The 21816-nt window shown below is 37.5% G+C and overlaps 1 protein-coding gene across 1 annotated transcript in view; it reads left to right on the top strand.

The window, feature by feature from the left end:
* crtac1b (cartilage acidic protein 1b) overlaps positions 1–21412 on the top strand; it is a 169786-nt gene extending 148374 nt beyond the window's left edge. The window contains exons 12-15 of the mRNA XM_028795662.2: positions 8547–8692; positions 10512–10554; positions 19838–19981; positions 20268–21412. Of these exons, the coding sequence (XP_028651495.1) occupies positions 8547–8692; positions 10512–10554; positions 19838–19981; positions 20268–20371 (437 nt within the window). The 3' untranslated portion in view covers positions 20372–21412. The remainder of the gene's footprint in view (positions 1–8546; positions 8693–10511; positions 10555–19837; positions 19982–20267) is intronic.
* Positions 21413–21816: the final 404 nt, after the last annotated feature.

Genomic DNA, 21816 nt, shown 5'->3' with positions numbered 1-21816 from the left:
AAGCATGTTTGTCGCTCATGCGAATCGCTGTATGCAACATGTAAAACAGTTTGCGAGGGTGGACGCGGTCGTGCATATCCCATGACGCGGGAGGAGGGTTAGAGTTGGCGGGCACGGCTTTGTCGTGCGTATCCCATGGTCTTAGAGTTGGTGGGTGGGGCTCTGTGAGTTGGCGGGCGGGGCTCTGTTGTGCGTATCCCATGGTCTCTGTCTTGCGTGCCATGGTCAGCTGCTTACTGAATTATATATATAGATGGAATAGCTTACTAAGAAATGTAGTAGAGTGAAGTACATTGGATACCTTCTGACTCAGTAACTAGGTCAATGTTAGGCTGTAACTAGGTCAAAAATGTCTTTTTCATGTTTCAACTTTTCTTATGTTCTTATGAAGAAGTGACAGTGGGATGGAGCATCTTGAAACATCTGAAGTGAGAGAGTGTTTATTCATTTATAACACGTGAAATTTTACAAATTAAAGGAGACCGTAGTTTGTTTCATATTCCCTAGAACTTCAAGAATTGTTTCCTGATTTCTATCATAAATTGACTTTTTACTTAATTTTCACCCATTTCTTTTAGTACATGAGTTACCACCGTTTAATTGAAAAATATCTGCTTTAGTGATAAATAAGATGTGGGTTTGCTTTTTCCAGCAATATAATAAAGTTCACAGGGAAAACAGTAATGTCCCTGCTTCTCCACACTGTCATCTTGGGTGTGCTCAACAGGAAAGTTTGCTTCCTGAATCTGTGCACACTTTTACATGTGAAAAACAGCAGTGTGCAGACATCGGTTTGGGCACCATTTACATCATTTTTGGCACCCATTGTACATCCTACCACCCTGAATGGAGGTCTCTCTCCAAATTGCCTTTCCCAAGATTTCTTCCTTTTTTTCCCCTACAAGTTAATTTTGGGGAATTTTTTTCTTGTCAAGACTAGTGGGCTGTCAAAAATCAGGGCCTGTTAAAGTTCATTGAGGCTTTCATTATGTGAGTTTGGGCTATTCAAGAAATAAATTGCTGCTGTTGTGTCAGTTGGTATCCTTAGCCTTCTACGTAGAGCACTATCTCACCACAACTGGTGTTGATGTCTTAAGACGGCAGCAGTAAGTTTTACAGGCAGTGCAATTTCCTGGATGGGTTGAATTCATTTTGGTAAGAGCATCATTGTGAATGACATACCAGCTATGCACACCTTAGCAGATTTACTGTTTGTAACCTAGATATCATTTTTTACGTGTTTTGGCTTGAATACTACATGAAAGACTAAGAGATGGATTAATATACCAGCAAATATAAAATCAAACACATGTTGTTCTTTCATGGGACAAAAGCACACTCTTTGTGCCCAATTTATAAATTCTACGAGTGGTGGAGCTGCAAATATGTCAGTAGTAGACATTTTGTGTTGTCTGTTGGGCTCCAATGGATCTGCATCAAGGGTGTCAAACACAGATGCTAGAGGGCTGCAGTGACTGCAGGTTTTTGTTTGATCCACTTTTTAAATTATTAACCTTTAACAGCTGCTACAGGCAAGGTCACATTAGATGACTTTTCCAGCAACTTTCAGTCATAGTCGTCATTTACATAATCTTAGTGAATTGAAGTCATTCAGCAGTGCGCTCCCATGAAGGCTAGTCACACAGACTGACATACCCAGTGACTCAATCCAACTAGTCTGTGACTTGCTTCAGCTAAATTAAACAGGTTTGATTTTGACGTTAGTCTTAGAGGTGGGCTGTACGTGATGAGAGCAGACAACCAATTAAAGCCATCATACAATGCAGTGATGAGAAATAAGGAATTTGTGTGTTTTGGACCTCACAAACAGAAGAGAAGCTCATCTGTCTGATGTCTTGTGTTTTATATGCCACGACAGAATGGAAAAAAGTAAGAAAAAGGCCAGAATTGCGACTAAACTCACTGTACCTGTTAATCCTTTGTACAGCACCAGGTCACTATTAGCTGTCAGAAAAAGATGCAAATACGAATGTGCTGGAGTGTCGGCATGCAGTCATAAAATTAGCCCATCGATTTTCAGTTGTGTAAACTGACATGGTGCAATGGGGAGATCAGCAAGTGCAGTTGGCAAGTGTGACAAGCCCTCCAACTAGACATTGGCTTAATGGAACATTCTTTGTTTGCCTTCGTTTTAATCGGCTGCTTTTTAAGACTCAGAAGTAATTTTTTTCCTTACACAGCAGCTAAACAATAATGAGACACAAACTGATATAACAGATGATGTGAATTTCCCATCGGGATTAATAAAGTATCTATCTATCTATCTATCTATCTATCTATCTATCTATCTATCTATCTATCTATCTATCTATCTATCTATCTATCTATCTATCTATCTATCTATCTATCTATCTATCTATCTATCTATCTATCTATCTATCTATCTATCTATCTATCTATCTAGGACGGAGTGGTGGCTCTGAGGCTAGGGATATGCACTGGCAATCGGAAGGTTGCCGGTTCGAATCCCGTAAATGCCAAAAAGGGACTCTGCTCTGCTGGGCCCTTCAGCAAGGCCCTTAACCTGCAATTGCTGAGCGCTTTGAGTAGTGAGAAAAAGCGCTATATAAATGCAAATAATTATTATTATTATTTATCTGTTTTCTTAGAAATCTCAGACTCATCTTCAGGGAAGCATCTCCATTTTCTCTCCAACCCATTTCTTAATTGCTGTCGTTAAAACATGTTATTTAATTGTATGACTTCTATGTGCTCTCATTCTGCCACACTAGACATGTCCAAAACTGTTGATTTTCTTTTTTTTTTTTTTGATAGCAACATCAAATATTTTGCGGCCTACAGAGGAGATCCTTATTTCTCAAACCATTACTTTTATTCTTTTACCGTATTTTATAGAAATGATATTTAATTCTCTTTCTCTCTTGCACATCAATACAAAAAAGATCAAGTTACATTTGGAGCTCTGTTGGTTCATTGGCATCTCATTATTGTTCAGTTGCTGATTAAGAAAAAGAAACAATTATGGTGTTCAAATCAAAGTTAATGACCTCCTGCAACTCATTTTTGTGCATTTTATGTTTTTACATTTTGTTTTTGAAATACATTGGCATTATTCCGGCAATGGCATTTTGTTTGTCTTGATGGCGTGGTTACCACCAATTTCTTTTTATCACTGTATGGCCATAATGAGGGGTGTTTGGTGGGATGTGAGCCTACCTATGAAAGAGTAATGTCAGGTACATGAAGTTTTTTTCTTAAGTAGACCAGACATTGTTTGTAACCTGGCAACTGTTTCTTTTGCCTGCCATTGCTGGAAAAAAGTCCCAAAAATGTGTCCCACAGAGTCCTTTTTCATCATAACAGTGCTTCACCACACATGGCACACATGACAGTGAAGACATTGCAAAAATCCAACTTTGAACCTTTGCCCCTCCCTTATTCACCAGATTTAGTGCCTTCTGACTTCTTTCTCTTTATTAAGATGAAGAATAACTTCACGGTTGCCATTTTGACACAAATCATGCTTTCATTGATGAGGAGGTATGGTGAATTTTTTTCCAAGGGCACTGAAATGATGGAACAGTTGTAGGAGAAGTGCATTCATCTTCAGGAAGATTACTTTGAAAAATCCTAAAATGGCATTGTGCTGCGCCACTTCCCTACCAGGTAGGCTCACTTCCCATGCCTCATATTTACAGTTGTTGTGACCATTATTTCATCCCGTTTTTATAGAATGGTGGCATACAGCTTCTGCCTTGAAAGTATTAGATTCTTTTTGAAATACTAATTACCACATTCTTAGTGGATTAGTGGCTGTTATTTAAATTTAGCATGGGGACATTTTACGTGCTTCTTCAACCCTGATTCTTACTTTTGTGTTTTGTACTTGACAGTCAATAATAGGACTTCAGGTATTTGTACCCTAAGCCTGTCCTTGGCGTCAGCTTTGCTTTCTCCCATGAGTGTTTTTCATGCTTAGTCAAAGCTTTCCTAGCAGGCCACCTTTCTAAGATCATAGCATAAGAGTTAGGAATCTATAAAAGGAAGTCAATTAAAGTTAGAGAAAAGGAAGTCTGTTCTGTTAACAGCAGCAAGTGGCTGAAACAAAAACCTGCAGGCACTGCAGCCCTCCAGCCTGACACCTTAGCACTGTCTTAGTGAACTGAACACAGATGGAGACGGGGGACAACTGAGGATTTGTCTTTAATGATAAAAACGTGTGTTATTGATATACAGTATGTTATGAATTCATATTACAATATACAATACAATTTATATATAAAATAATTTTTTATTTTTTACCTTTCCTGTATTCTAACACTGCCAACCCGACACGTTGGCTCATATAATTAGTTAACGTTGCTAACTACACCATGCATATTTTTTCACTTTGATATATTAATTAAGGTTGAATTAAGTTGTATTGACACTAAAATGACAAATAAATTTAATAGAAAAATAGAAGTTACAAGGTCTTGCTCTAAAAGAGAAAAATAAAAACTGTTACTTTTTCAAAAGTAATTGGCAAACTGCCATCTGCCAGAATCCTGGCAAGGATGTGAATATATGTTAATATGTGGTAAGCACTCAAGTTTAAATATAAAAAGAGTCATAAAACATTTCTGCCAGCATATTATTCTTTACATATCATGCTTATGAAATAAAAAAAAAAAAACCATACTGCGGTTATAAAGTAAGTGCTACTGCTGATTTATTTCTATGAAACTCACTATCTGGCCCATAGGGAAATGGACAGCAAGATAAGAACTGTGATTACCTTCAGGGGACGACTTTCAGGGTTGTGCTTAGTGTTGTGCAGAAGATTTAGTAAGAGAAAGTAAACCCATTTTATGTAACATGAACATTTTTAACCCAACACAGTTTAAGAGTGTCCTGAAACAAAAACATTTTGCATTGTGCTATGCTTGCCAAAAAACATTCACCGATCAAATGATTAAAGCTGTGTTCCTGGAAAAGAAAATATACAAGCTGTAAATTCTGAAATCGTCTCTGAACACAAAAGAAGTTTCTGGTGGCGCATTTCCTCTTTGCTGAAGTGGCTGAAATCACTCACTGTAAGTATTTTCATTGAAGACATTTCATTTTAAAGCAATAAAATAACTAGTTAACAAGTGATGTATATGATAATTAAGAAAATGAATTAAACAAATATTTGTAATAGCAGTTTGAGCTAAGAGTTAATGTGTTGGATTATAAAACACATGGAGGTTATAAAATATTGTTCAGTACCCTGCCCTATCACTTCCTTTCATGTGTGCCTGACTCTGACTTTGCCCATCTTAGTATTTTCCTAAGTAATGTCAAAAATTTATTGAAATAGTTTTTTTGTATGAATTTGATCATTATTTTGATGTTCAAATTTAATGATATTTTGGTGGCATCATTACATTGCCATTTTGATTATTTCTCCTATGAGCAATGTCGGCCTCTAGAAAGCTGAGCTGAATTGTTTGAAGTTCTTGCTCCCGGCTGTTTGCAATGATCAACCAAGTTCTTCCCACCTGTTCTGCTGGGGTATGGTGGAGTCCTCCAGCCTGCCTGCTGTGCCCAGGGAAAGGCACCTTAGAGCACATTTTGAGTTGCTGCAAGACATCTTTAAGAGAAGAAATATACCAGTGCAGCATGATCATGTTTTGAGGGCCATAGTAGACACCATCACTCAGAATAAGGGCTGTCACCTTTATTCGAGCAGATGAGAAGCCACCAGCAGCAACTGACTGAGACCAGAGACCAGATATTGTCTTGATCTCCAAATCCTCCAAGCAGGTCATACTTATGGAGCTTACTGTTTTATGGGAGAATCAGATCCAAGAGGCCAACAAATGGAGGAATGCAAGATATCCAGAGCTATGGGAGCAGTTTGGAGAGAATGGGTGGCGGGCAAGTTGTGAGCCCATTGAAACAGCCAGAAAAGGGTTTGCAAGATCTGTCAAGAAAAATGTGGGTTGAGCTTTGTAAACACCATTATTTTGCCTGACAGCTGTTGCAAGTTACTTGTTCCTGACACTGCCTTTTGTGTTTCATCATCATGCCACCACTTTAAAAGATGGTGACACCTAAAAATGAACTTTGTCAAAATAAAGGAATAAACTTCAGCCTTATCTATTATATCAGCCTTCAGCCTTATCTATTTATTTTCTTGAATACTACTTTTTAAGATTAGGATCTTTGCTTTTATTTAATTATGACGAAAACACCTGAGGTTTGTTTTGCATACACCTCTGCAAAATTGAGGCCAGAATTCATTGTACTTGTGAGTTCAAAAACTCAAACCATAAACACTGTTGGGTTTCTAAACATCTCAGAAAAGGGGCCAAAAGAAAGTAAGGGCAAGGAAATGTCTTTGGAAATGTGACATGGCTAAACACAACCCACGAGGAGACAAAAGGAGAGACTCCAAGATAAAAACTATAATCCAGTGAGGCAATGCAATCCTAATCCACAGTGGCTGGGAAACAAATGCTGCAGCTCCGGTCTTTGATGAGACCATTCCTCATTTTGCCAGCTCCTATTTGTTGGTGTGCACTGATCAACTCATCCTCTAGTTGGCCCCAGTGGACTTCTGCAGGCTGATGGGAATTGTAATCTCCATGTTGGCACTTCCTAGTTTTTCAAATGAAATTATGGGGGAATTTAAAAAGGATTTATATATGCTGAACACCTTTCTTCTTGTGTCAATTGCATTAATTATATTGGCCATGTAACTATGGTGTGAAGCAAAACTCTAAGTTAATCACTGGGAATTTATCGCTTCTTATACCTGATTGCGGCTTCTGGGGTTATTTTGGATTCTAGATAATGCTACTCCATGTATCATCTGGGCAATGTCTGAGTATTATTCTACTTTTGTTGTCCCATGTACCACCTTACTAACACCTTAGTATTATTCTACTTTAACCTTTTGGCAAGTTGCATCTCTGCCACTCAAGAACAGACTACAACAGGTAACACCTATTATCTTTTGGTCATGTTATAAGAGTAGCAGGTTAATGAGAAAGGAGTGTTCAAGCATTGTGCCTCACTGCCCCTTTAATGCCTTTAGGCTTGGATTTTGCCTTGCTTAGTGTTTGCCACATAGCTTCAACTACTTGTTTCTGACTTTGGTTGTACACTGGAGGCTGACTATTACTTAATTTTTGACATTTGTTTCTGCTATTGATAATACTAAATCCATATGTTCATTTCTTTGTGGTCTGCTGGTGTGTTCAGTAACCAATGAGCTGGCTGCCTTCAGCAGAAATCTGAACTGAAACATCAGGATAGGCAGTCAGCAAACTCTGGAGATGTAATTCACCAGTAAAGAGAGAAGTCGTTGAGCCATCCAGTGCTACTGTATAGTTATAGAACTATTGAAAGAATTATTCTATACATTGGTTTCTTCTTGGATAAAGATATTCGTTCAATAAATGAACTGAAGCTCAAAAACTGGATTTTTATGAATATACATTTTGCATTGGTATAAGACTCGTCTATGAAAAGGAAGTCAAATTTTCTTTCAAATCCTTCATAATCTCTTCCTCAGTTCTATATACTGAAATTAGGTGACATATCTGAACCGCACTTGGAGGCCTGTCCTCTCATACTGTAAGACAATGTGAATCACAGGCACATCTCATGAATACAGTAATAAAAGAATCACCTTTGCTTCATAATTGCAGTAATGCTAATTCCTTCTTTCAAAAAGCCAATCAAATTTTGAAATTCAGTTTCTCATTTTTTCTAGCATATGCTATGGTACATAAAGCCAGTCTACAAACTTCTGAGTTTTCCATATATGGTGTAATTTTATAAATTGTGCGAATTGCAAGTGCAGTTTTTGAATGAATAGTGATAGATAGATAGATAGATAGATAGATAGATAGATAGATAGATAGATAGATAGATAGATAGATAGATAGATAGATAGATAGATAGATAGATAGATAGATAGATAGATAGATAGATAGATAGATACTTTATTAATCCCAAAGGGAAATTCACATACTCCAGCAGCAGCATACTGATACAAAAAACAATATTAAATTAAAGAGTAATAAAAATGCAGGTAAAAGCAGACAATAACTTTGAATAATGTTAACGTTTACCCCCCCCCCCCCCCCCCCCAACCCGGTGGAACTGAAGAGTCGCATAGTTTGGAGGAGGAACGATCTCCTCAGTCTGTCAGTGGAACAGGACAGTGACAGCAGTCTGTCGCTGAAGCTGCTCCTCTGTCTGGAGATGATGCTGTTTAGTGGATGCAGTGGATTCTCCATAATTGATAGGAGCCTATATATATGGATATGAACTATGTTTGTATGAACTCCAGTGTCGTTTTAATAATAACATTGATGGTAAAATATTACCATACTCAGACATTTTTACCGAATTGTTCTTAAAGTATTTGTTGTTATTCAACCTGTGTTTCTGAAGCAGTGATTCTTTACTTTATACTAGCCACTTGACTCCATTCTGTACTCCCCATCCTTCATGTGCTGATGATGCAGATTGTGGCATCTGTTTGACTTTTCTTACCAACATTGCTTTGCTTTTCACTCACTCTACAGGGAGAGATGTGGCTACCAGTGTGGAGGTGTGGTGGCCTGATGGTAAATCGGTGGCACGACCCTTGACTTCCAGTGACATGAATTCTGTTCTAGAGATTCCATACCCAGTAGATGAAATTCCAGTTCCAGAATCTGTTGAAATTGAGGTAAATATCCCCCACAATGGTAAAAAAGGAGATATTGATGAAAATTTAATTTAATGTAGATTTATTTGACCGGTGTTGATTTAAAAAAGAACCATACATAGTTTTTATTTAAGTTAGTTACTTAGTATTCACATAAAGAAACTGTAAAACAGGTCATCTGTCCATCAATTCACTTTCAAACCCATTTAATCTAATTCAACATTGTAGAGTTCAGTTCCCAGACTCTGGATGAGGCGCAGTCCATCACATACACCTACATTCAATCACACCAAGACAATTTACCATGAAACAAATAATCTACTGAAATGTTTTTGAAATGTTGTGTGGAAAAGTCACAGTACCTGGCAAAAAACCTGTGCAGACACAGAGAGAATGTATAAACTTACACAGATGATACCCAGGTTGGGGTTCAACTCCAGTCTCCTGGAGCTGTGAAGCAACAACACTGACCACAGAGGCACCATGCCATTCATTTAAAATGAACATAATATTAAAGTCTGCTCTACGCAAGTTAACAAGTACAGAGAAACAAGTTAACCAACTTGAAAAGTAAAAGGAGATTTGAGAAAGACATTACAAACACTATAAAAGAATACACCATCTTTGTTTAGTCTGTACCTTTCATAAGTAATGGGAAGTGAGCAATAAGCTATGAAAATGAGTGTATTCATTGCTTTAAACTCACAAATGCACAACAGGAAACTCAAAGACAACATGACCCTGGTTGTATCCACTGAGCCTTCCTGCATAGGTATTTGTGACCTCATACACCAAGAGATTTGGCTTATTTACCACTCCAGAACTACAACCATTTCTCTTCTCGAATTTCTCCTGTGCTTTCATGACCATGGCCCCTTTTTCTTCTGGTCTTTAGGTTCAAATCATTTCTTGCTCTAGGTAGCATCAAGCTCCCTTCTCAGTCAAACCCAAATCACTTCTGTTTCGACTACAGGGGCATGAGGCTAGAACCTCATCTAGTGACTCATGGGTACATAGAGCTCTAAGTGCTTACTTAGTAAATGCTCTCTTTGAGTAAAGGACCGGCATTTGTGGCACCTGCTGGGTCACCTGGTATCTTTGGAGGACATTTCACATTTCCACGCTGGGCACCAATCTCTTTTTCTTGATGCAATGCACTTACAGTTATGTCTACAAGGTCTGACATGGCTTACCAAAATTTATTAAATCTGCCTTCCCACGCTAGCATTTCCACACTTGCTTTCACTCTGCCAGTAATGGTCGCTGCCCCTCTGTCTTTCCTTGTTCTTCACTTTCTCTTTTGTAGAGATTTCCTTTGAGACAATCCCTGTGTTACCTCAAAAATGTCTATACAATGACAAGATCTTGCCAGCCCTTCATTATACATTGTCATTTATTCACATAAAGTATGTTACAATGCTTGAAATTCAGTAATACAATATTACAGCGCAACCAAAATTAATAGCAATTGCCACTTATCATGGAAACTTTGTTTAATTTTTCACAGTATGGAGAAAAACTTTTGGACAATAAATGTAAAAGTCACTTTTTCCATTACAATATATAGTATACCACCAAACATTTTTCCAAAAAAAAACAAACAAACGCTAAGCTCACATGGACCACATAGCATGAGTGTTCTGTAGAACCAAAAATGTTATTTTGAATAAGCTTGCTGAAATCTAGGAGACGAAAGTTATAAGTAGACACTGCTGATTGTGATATAGTTAGACTGATGAATTTACAGGAAACTGACCTCATAAATAACGGCAGGACAAAGTCAGTTATTACATGGATTTATTGATGGTTTTTATAATGCTGGATGTTGATGTTTTTTCAGTGTGGACATGGATTTGCGGCTAATGAAAATGGGCGCTGCATAGGTAAGTGAAATGATACTTTTTTCGCTAATAACTAAGAAAGTGGAATTAAAAGGCATATTTTAAAGGGTTCAATGGGTATTGAAGGGTTTATTTTACACAACTTCTTCTGGCTAAATATGGAAGTGATACATTACACAGCTCACAATTCAGATGCTTGGCATTTATTCCAAGAACAATTATAGAACTTCTTGTGTGCTATGCCTCCTTTACACATCACTGGTCCAGACAATATACTGTTTCACTTTTCCCCAGAATGTCTGCTGTCTCTGTGTAATTCATTCATATTTAACAGACTAATAAACTGGCGATAAAGGAGACTTCATGACTTTGTCTGTTATATGGCTCAGAATTCTGTGTCTGCATCTTAATTATAGTACCTTACGCCAGATCACCTCTGTTTGAATTTACTTCTTTACTGGTTCACACTGAGATGTTTTAAAGAATTGATAGAGTTTAAAAAATAAACAGGACTTAACAAATGTATTTACTTATGTATGGCATATACCAACAATTATCTCTTAGCCACAAATTGTCCATTAACTCAATCAAATCTCACTTCTCCAAGCTTTATTTTACTGTTCTTTTATATTTGATGTTAGTTTATCCATCCTTCAGCACCAACAATATAGATAATATGCATTATACGTTCACTTAATAAACGTTTTACAGTTAACTAAAACACAGAGGCGGGTCTGCTTTTCCATCAGGCTGTTTTGGGTGTGGGCTCAGGGGCCCATGACAATAAACAGCGTTTTTTCCAATCCAATCTCCAAATGACAAAATGATTGACCCATCCACTTGATTAAATGATGGAGTATCCATTTGTCACTGAAAAGTTCAAACAGATCCAACACCCTCTCCCCCTGCATAATGTAATGATCGAGTCTCACGCCATAATCAGAAGTGAGAAATACCACTCTGCCCACGCTGCATTGTTAAAAGTTTATTAAGGAGCTAAGTCACCCAAGTTGGGGGAATTAGTTTGGCCTTGCTGACATGGATCATCCTCAGATAGCTCACCCTGGACCCTGAATCTTCAACCTTTAAACTGAAATTTGGGTTAGAGATCAGATTAGATCTAAAAGGTATCAATTAATCACATACTGCTATGTAACAAGACACTAACAAAGGCTCCTGTTGGTCTTAATAGCACATACAAATAATGAATGCAGTGGTCGTTTGCCTATTTGCAATTTGGTATACTAGAATAACTTCATTGTGGCAGCTTAATTGGGTGATAAAATGTCTCTCAAATCATATACTTCAGTATAAGGCTTGTGAATCCTTAATTAAAGCTTAATAACACCTAATGAAGCTATCAACTTGCTATGCCTCCTTGTTGCTGTTGCCAGGTAACATCAATTACTGTACTCCGTGATCACCTGATGCCCATTTTATTTCTGACTGCAAACGTTTATATGATGAGAGCTTAGTTGTTGAGTAAATTAATTTGTTCTCTAAATTTCTGCTTTGCATATATCTCTAATGTTCATCACCACATCTTCTGGTTTATAGAATACTTTTTTAATTTCCCAGTGTGTGCCAACTGTCATGGAACTTTCCTCTGTTTTCCTTCGTAATTAGAGGTACACCATTTATGATTTTAATGGTCAATTCAAATTCCATAACATTATCCAGTTTCAAATATGTTTGCTAACTACAAGGACACTTCACCACTCTCAAGTATTGCATGGAAGACTTGATGTTTTAAGAAATGATTCAAATGGATCTCGATGTCTTTTAACACTTTTTTAATTAAATATCAAATTTTAAACAGTAATGTTGTACGTGCTGGAATGTGAATATCCAGTATCTGTTATATGTAATGCACATTCTCTTGAATGTACATATCCAGCAATCTCTTTTCTGAGCATACTTTTATCCAGTACAGAGTTATGCAGTTTCTTTGACTAAATTCACTTCTAGTCCAAGCTCTTTCTTTAAAATGCTCTTCACATTTAAATGGACCTGCTTATGAGCAGAAACCAGGCTGGGAAAAGTTTAAGGCACATGGCATTTAATGGTCTTTGACTACTTTACTTGTACATTAAAAATTGAAAACAACACGTAGTTGTTCAGAGATGGTTGCTGGCATAGACAATACAGGCCCAATTGCGCAATAGGTCAGGGTCTCATGAAAAATCGTATCTCTGCTGCAGCATGCCTCTGCCCCCCGATCCACATGATCACATGTAAATAGAATGTGATGTTGCCACCTGTTTCACTGTTCTGCACTTCTCCTGCTCCCATCACTGCTGCCAAGGGGTGCCTGTCAAGAAGCCTTTATCTCAGACACTCTCTTTGTACAAATCAGCAAAAAGACATCTAACTAAGTGCATGCCTGTCCCCTGTTTTCTTTAAATGCACACATACATATGGAATAGTACCCCCAGCAAATAATATACATTTCAAAATGATGAATTACAATGAAATAGATAAATCAATAAATTCAATAAAAAAATAATCTAAAGTTGTTTGTAGTTGGTTTAATCTTTAGCTGTATGTGAACTTTGATAAACAGAAGAGAGGAAATAGGTGACATTAGGTGACAAAGCCTGGACAATGTATTCATTATAATAGCTGAAAATGTTTTATTGGACAACGTACATCTTTATAATCAATAATGAAAAGTGGTACAGCAATTTGGTGCTTTTTTAGGTATCAAGAAAGGCAAAGGAGGGGAAAAGAAATAAAGATACTATAAAGTATGTCATGTCACAATATCATCATAAACATTTACATGGTGGTGCAAAGTCGTAAGTTTGAATACCAAAGGTTTGTATTTTATATTTTGTAATATTCAAATATGTTTCTGGGTATCCAGCTACTGTCTGGCATGTTCAGGAGGAGGAGAAAAGAGAGTGAGTGAGAGTGATCAGTGATGTATAGCACACTTAAGTTCTGTTCTATTTGAGAAAATAATAAAGATTCCTGCCCGCCATCCTCTCTGTGAAGTGCAGAGGAAGAAGAAATAAGCAAACCTAAATTCAAGTGGTGATATGAACGGACATACATTAAGTCTTAGATTATTAGTAATGGTAGCGCTAAATGAAGATAGGACCAGTAGCTAGTTGACATTTATCTAATGTTATACAGTATATTCTGTTATGCTGTAGATAATATATCTAAAAATCTCTAGTGGCAGTGTGTCGACATTACCATCATAACAATAGAATTGATTAATAAGAACAAACAAAGAAAATTGTACATTAATCATAATACACAAAAAATTAATATTCAAGGCAAGCATTATGATACCATTTTCCTCTGACCTCTCTCATTAAACAAAGTTTAATCACCCACAGAATCCCCACTTGTTGGATTATTTATTTATTTTTGTTTAGTGCACCATTCTCTTTAAACTCTAGAGAGTGTATTATGTGAAAAATCCCACATAGCAGCTGTTTATGAGATTCCAGAAGTCACCACATCTAGCTCCAATAATCAACAATCAATGTTTCTTAGATCAGGCTTCTTGCACATTCTAATGTCTGGTCAAACAACAGCTGAACTTCTTGATCGTGTCTCTATGTTATTTTTATATTAATTTGCTGCTTTGGCTGTTTGGAGGAGCAGTTGGTGAAAAGCTTTTTTTTTGTTTAGGCACTGTGTTTATTTTTTTGCTAAAATTTGTACTTTGCAGTTTAATGTCTTGTGTCTACAATATTTCTTCTATTTCCACATTCTGTTCTTATTTATTTTAAGACTGAATACGGACACTGATGTCTAGTGGGTGAAACATACTACTGCCCTTTGCAATTGTTTTTGCTCTGAGACAATCTGTAACAATCAACTAGGTGCTGATGACTCCATGTTTCAACATTTGCAAGTTCAGTTTGTCTCCATGAAAGATGCGTTGGGTAAGGAGGGCCTTCTATGATCTAAATGACCCAGGATCCACACTGAACACACCACTTAAATGAAACTTGACATTTCTGCAGTCCTCGGCTTCACTTTTGATTCATTGTTAGCAAATACATGGCAGCGGTTCAGAAACTACACTCTTCTTTAGTGACTTAGTGACTTTCCCTTTATTAATTAAATGCATGGAAGCCACTTGACTATTGTAGCTGACTGTCTCCTTCACTCCTCCGCTAGTTAATACATGGGAGTTGTTGACTTTTTATTCATTTCTATGTTAGTAAAAGGAATATAAATAAAGGCACATACATTTGTTAACATAGGAGTCTAAATTAAGCAGACAGCTCATCGAAACAACTCTTAAAAGCAGGCTGTCTTAAATAAGCTGCACCTGTTTAGGTGGTCTCTGAAATCAAATCTAAACAGCCAGCTAAAAAGTCCAAACTAAATGGTAGGCACTCCCTACAGTGATCTGTTCTCATGAAGGTACAAACTACTAATTGTCAGCAACAAACAGTGACACAAATTGCTGATTTTATGAGAAAGACATGCATAAACAATCATTTACTTATAGCTGATTACTGATTGCGTGAATGGAGTGCTATGACTCATTTTTAGTATTTTTTGATCAATCGGCAACTGACCCTTTTTGTCAACCCAGCTTTAATTTGCTCCTGTTGTCCACGTCACAATGTTAAGTTAGCATTTTCAAAATTCTAGCAACAATTCATGCTTGGTGGTGCTGAAAGTCTTCATCCCTACTTAGTAGAAAAAGTCTATGAAGGCACTGTATGGTGCCAACTGGAGGTGAAAACATGGTACTGGATATTGAAATGAGTCTCCGGGAATCATGTGATGCAGAGCAAGACATGGGATAAAAGGTCTTGAGGCCTCTAAAAAGACCACCCTGGGGCCTTCCTTAGCTTACCCAGAATAGACCTCACCCCAGGTTGCTTGACTCAAAATCTACTGGCTGACCCTGGCTTACACAGACCAAAACAAAAGATTTTGGTTTCAAAGGTTCAGAAATGCCTAAAAACTTCCAAAATATCTTAAGATGCCTCACATGGGAGGTAAACTGGAATAAAATTCTGGCCCGAAAAGAAAGATTTCACCAATAGAATTTTTATAAATGAGAGTATTTATTTACAATAAAAATATAACAAAAAACATCAAGAAGAGCAAAATGGAATTGCCAGAACAAAACATAAAAAACAGCAAATCAAACACTAAAAACAAATTTACAAGTAACTCCTATAATATTTACAAGATCCTCTTCCCTGTACCTTAAATAGCTAGAGAGAGGTCTCAGCAGTGGTGACGTTATGGTGGCCCCAATCTCTTAGGGTATCTCTTAAATAGTACATAATTAATGAAAAACAAAACCAACAGTATGAACATAAAAATATGAAAAATAAGTCAAATTGAACAAAGACCACAATAAAACATAAAATAAACTTAAGTCACTAGGGAATAAGCCCTGGCTAAAACATAATGGATAATATATAAAAAAAAATGTTCAATCCTGACTTAATGTACCAAATATTCTTCTTCCTTAACATGACAACTATGGTAAATTAATGTCCTCTTTTGTATACTTTTCACGTAATCTAGTACACATCTCAACAAGATCTCAAGATTTATAAAAGAGCTTTGGTTCAGTGACAAATTTTTTAACTATGACAGCCAATTGGACACATTGGCAGTTTGAACTGAAAATCAAAACAAAATCATCAAACAATAAACCTTTCAACAACAAATGGTTGCTTTCTTCTACTTGGAAGGCATATGTTCATTGTGTTTACTTCTCTCACTAATGGAGTCCTTGGGCTGCCCAGTGGTATTGAATTTTCTTTTGTTAATGCTAGTGCTGCTGCTAAAACAACAACAAATACCTACAAATTACAGTATTGTTTTATAATCAAGAAATAAACCTTGAACTTGACTTCATTCAGTCTTATATATCACGTGAGCGTATTTCTAATGCGAATACCCAACCTAACCCAACCCCTAACTCTGTGTATTGCATAATGTGAGGAATGATTTGATATACTCTTTCATTACCTGGTAGACTAAATCTAACAGTACTACTTATTTAGTTCAAATTAATTTTTTATATTGCTCTTCTCATCTTATCTCTCAATCCGTCCAACTCCTGTTAGCATACCATCACACAGAGAACTCTCACATCATGTTTGGACTGACATGGCTTCTTTGATGAGTTTAACTGGGGCTTCTGCACACAACATAATCTACTGAACAAAAAACACTATCTTGTGTGCATCTGTCTAACTCAAACCTTTTCTACAGCAACCCTCTCAAGGTCTACCAAATTCCCCCTAGTATGATAGACCTGCATGTCTATAGTATATACATAGGTAGATTTTTGAAGGAGAGTAGAAAAAAAGCCATATTTACATTTACAAACCAATTTTTTAATAAATTATTTTCGACAGTTAAAGACTCATGTAACTTGTAAGTTTTGCAAATTTCTATGATAGTAGGTTAATTATGAGACAAGATTTTTTGCATTTCTTCATCAGGAATTAGTAAACGTTTTGCATTTTAATGTTTTAACACAGTACCATGTTTCTGATTAATTTTTTATTATCATAATCACAAATTTAAGGAGCCTTCTATTTCAGTAATGTTTTCTTAGCTACCTCAGTCATCACACAGTTAGAAAGCAGTCTTACGTGGCTGCTAACTTGACACACAATGCATAAAACAATAAGTGAAATTGGAAAATAAAAATTTAGCTCAACTGTATTACATTTTTACTATACCATAAAAGAGTGTGGGGAAGACAAACTGAATTCAATTTAGTCCAGTATGTTATTCATTGACCGCTGGCTCAAGCCCCAGCACTCAGCTGATATTCTTTGTTGAGAGGTTTTAAGTTGAGCTGAATCCCTCTCACCTAATTTGTCTTCCAATGGCAGTATTTCTTTTTTTTTGATTGATAGATAGATAGATAGATAGATAGATAGATAGATAGATCGATAGATAGATAGATAGATAGATAGATAGATAGATAGATAGATAGATAGATAGATAGATAGATAGATAGATAGATAGATAGATAGATAGATAGATAGATAGATAGATAGATAGATAGATAGTGTAACAAGAATGAGTCGGAGACATCACAAAGGTTTGGGGCAGCCACCCGTATATTATGCTTGGCTGCAATCGCTCTTTTAAGTACACGAAGTGAATCGTTCGGAGTCCAAAACAGAACTGCCTGTACTGAGGCAAGATGGCAGTTTTAAAGGCCCAGAAGGGAAATGACGTCTTCGTTGCAGGAAGTGGGAGTGGTATCCTGGTGTTCGGAAGTGACGTCATCCTTGGGGCCATCCAGAGGCGGGATTTCTCGGGACAGGTCTGCAAGGGACTGAGAGAGATAGTCAGTACACTCCGCCGCCCCCTGGCCTGGCGTAGAATTACAAGTGTCTATGCCCTTCAGCTGTTTCCCATGCGCACGTGTGTGACAATAGATAGATAGATAGATAGATAGATAGATAGATAGATAGATAGATAGATAGATAGATAGATAGATAGATAGATAGATAGATAGATAGATAGATAGATAGATAGATAGATAGATACTTTATTAATCCCAAGGACTCCAGCAGCAGCATAGTGATACAAAAAACAATATTAAATTAAAGAGTAATAAAAATGCAGGTAAAAACAGACAATAACTTTGAATAATGTTAACGTTTACACCCCCTCCCCCAATGGATGGATTTGAAGAGTCGCTTAGTTTGGGGGAGGAAGATCTCAGCTGCTCCTCTGTCTGGAGATGATACTGTTTAGTGGATGCAGTGGATTCTCCATAATTGATAGGAGCCTGCTGAGCGCCCGTCGCTCTGCCACGGATGTCAAACTGTCCAGCTCCATGCCTACAATAGAGCCTGCTTTCCTCACCAGTTTGTCCAGGCATGAGGCGTCCTTCTTCTTAATGCTGCCTCCCCAGCACACTACCGCGTAGAAGAGGACGCTCGCCACAGCCGTCTAATAGAACATCTGCAGCATCTTTTTGCAGATGTTGAAGGACGCCAGTCTTCTAAGGAAGTATAGCTGGCTCTGTCCTCTCTTGCACAGAGAATCAGTATTGGCAGTCCAGGCCAATTTATCATCCAGCTGCACTCCCAGGTATTTATACGTCTGCACCATCTGCACACAGTCACCTCTGATGATCACGGGGTCCAGAAGGGGCTTGGGCCTCCTAAAATCCACCACCAGCTCCTTGGTTTTGCTGGTGTTCAGGTGTAGGTGGTTTGAGTCGCACCATTTAACAAAGTCCTTGATGTGGTTCCTATACTCCTCCTCCTGCCCACTCCTGATGCAGCCCACGATGTTGTATTGGAAGTCCAATGTATATAGGCTGAACAGGACCGGAGAAAGTACAGTCCCCTGCGGCGCTTCTGTGTTGCTGACCACAATGTCAGACCTGCAGTTCCCGAGACGCACATATTGAGGTCTGTTTGTAAGATAGTCCACGATCCCTGCTACTAGGTATGAATCTACTCCCATCTCTGTCAGCTTGTCCTTAAGGAGCAGAGGTTGAATGGTGTTGAAGGTGCTAGAGAAGTCTAGAAACATAATTCTTACAGCACCACAGCCTCTGTCCAAGTGGGAGAGGGATCGGTGTAGCATGTAGATGATGGCATCCTCTGCTCCCACCTTCTCCTGGTATGCGAACTGCAGAGGGTTGAGGGTGTGGCATACCTGTGGCTTCAGGTGATGAAGCAACAGCCGCTCCATGGTCTTCATCACATGTGACGTCAGAGCGACAGGCCGGAAGTCGTTCAGCTCACTAGGACATTGATAGGCATCAATATGTGTAACATCTGTTTTGTTTGTTTGGAAACTATACATCATTCCACTTTCTGTTTGATCACATCAACTTGTGTGTCCAGAAAATCACATTTTTGTGAATGTCTGTGTGATATACGTTTGAACTTTTCATCTGCTTCTTTTAAGCAACCTTGCCTGAGCCGTAAGCATGACATTATTTGCAGAGCAAAAGAAGAAAACATTAATAATAAGAAATATAAAATAAACACATATTGAAAATGTATATGGAGCACAAAAATATTTCTGCTACATTTAAATATATTTGAGTAAATGCTTAAATTAATTTGTGGCTAATTAGATATCCTCCTTAAGCTACCTTGCGAGACCCAGTTTGGAAAACTCTAACTTAAGTTTTCCGTCTCCAGGGTGCAGCCTTATCCTGGGACAAACATTTCTAAGCAGTAATATAGACATCCTGATCAAATTCTTCCCTGAAATTAGTTACTGGACCTCACAGGGCCTATTTACGGTGCAGAGGTGCAGATGATGTATCAGTGTTGTCTCAGTTCTTCATCTAGGTTTGTTCTGCGTTGTAACCTTCCTTCTTCTTGACATACAGACAAGGATGAATGCACGCTGTTCCCCTCTGTGTGCCCCAGGGACCGACCCATTTGCATTAATACCTTTGGAGCATATAAATGCCGTCCTAACAAGAGATGTGGCCATGGATTTGAGCCCAATGAGGATGGAACAGCCTGCGTTGGTAAGTGAGGAGGAGCAGAGGCGAACTTTTCAACATAGTGTATACAGTGTGCAAGGTGTTGCAGTGCTAATACTGTCTAGTGGACCTTCATTATCCTGTCATGTTAATAATGATATTCAAAAACTAGTACTCTTGCTTTTTCAAACTGCATTTTTTCTCTAAGAATCTCTTCAGTTTATTCTGTTTTCTGTAGTCTTCTTTTAGTCTTCAGTGCAATGGCTGATGATAAGCTTTTAATGTTCATTACAGCCAAGTTTAATTCTCTTTTTATTCTTTGTTTCTGCAGCTCAGGTTGCATACTTTGGGGGAAGTGCATCCTCCTCTTCCAGCTGTCCTGTTGGTGTCCATTATGTTTCAATCGCTCTGCTTGGACTTGCTTGCTTGCTTTAGGGCCACTGTTTCTTCTCTTGCATAGGTTTATCTCCTTAAGTCCATAAGTATTATTGGCCATTTGATTGTGGAAAGTTTGGATCAAGGACACACCACCATCATCTAGAAATACATGTTGAAGCTGCTGTACTTTTTCCAAAGATAACACATGTCCACATTTATTCTTTTTTTTCTTTGTTCTTTTTCAAATTTAATGGCAATCATTGTTTAATCTCAATATGCTGCTGTATGCCACAAATGATGTTTATTTAGGATGTGGAAAATTAATATTTACAGTGTATCATTTTGAGGGTGCACTCTTCCATTTAGCCATGAGGTCTAAAATAACCCCAATATGTTTTCCTATGTGGGATTCAAAATGCATTTGTTGGTTTAAAAATAGGATGTGAAAAAGCTGCTGAATTGAACATTTCAATATTTTTGAGTAGCATCAGGGATCAGAATGTGAATACACTTACAGATAGACCTTTCAAGGTGCCCACACAGTATACACAGAGCACTTTACATGAACAGCAGAACACAACAGGAGAGTCATTTTTAAAAGTGTACACAATAGGGAGCTCATTTCAGAAAAAAAAGTGATTTTTTGAGTGAATTTTGTTTATTCTCATAAATGAAATTCATTATTAACATTTCGACTTTTTGTCCTAATTGATTCAGTAAAAGAACTGTGAGAAGAAAAAAATGTGAGTTTGTGTACCAAAGTGTAATCCTGTTTAATTGTCAATGTAAAGGGCTTTTTCTTCAAAATAATAAACCTTGGAATAGGGCAACACTGGTGCACCTCCCTATGCATCCGTCTGTAGAATGACAGGGACTTCCTGTTACAGGGATATTTATAAAGGAGGAGCATAAGGGGTGTGGCCAGAGACAGACAGGGTCACTGCTTTTCATCTGGGACATTACTTTCTGTCTAAGGGGAAAATGGATAAGTGGTTGTGTTGCAATCAAATTCTTTTCCTTTGCAGCCTTCAGATTGGTCCCCAAAAGAGATCTGTACCCGCATATGTGAAAGAATATTTTCAAAATAGTTAAAGATATCTTTAAAAAATCATTCACATTATACACGACCATTTAGTCCATTGAGCTTGTTTTGCATAAATACTTTAAGAAGTTCTTTAAACATGACAGAGTCTAAACCTCATTTACTTCACTAGTTAATTCCAGATTAACATTGGTATAAGACTCGTCTATGAAAAGGAAGTCAAATTTTCTTTCAGATCCTTCATAATCTCTTCCTCAGTTCTATATACTGAAATTAGGTGACATATCTGAACCACACTTGGAGGCCTGTCCTCTCATACTGTAAGACAATGTGAATCACAGGCACATCTCATGAATACAGTAATAAAAGAATCACCTTTGCTTCATAATTGCAGTAATGCTAATTCCTTCTTTCAAAAAGCCAATCAAATTTTGAAATTCGATTTCTCATTTTTTCTGGC

This window comes from Erpetoichthys calabaricus, chromosome 2 (genome assembly GCF_900747795.2).
Source record: "Erpetoichthys calabaricus chromosome 2, fErpCal1.3, whole genome shotgun sequence".
Lineage (NCBI taxonomy): Eukaryota > Metazoa > Chordata > Cladistia > Polypteriformes > Polypteridae > Erpetoichthys > Erpetoichthys calabaricus.
This window is presented reverse-complemented; position numbering and strand designations above follow the sequence as displayed.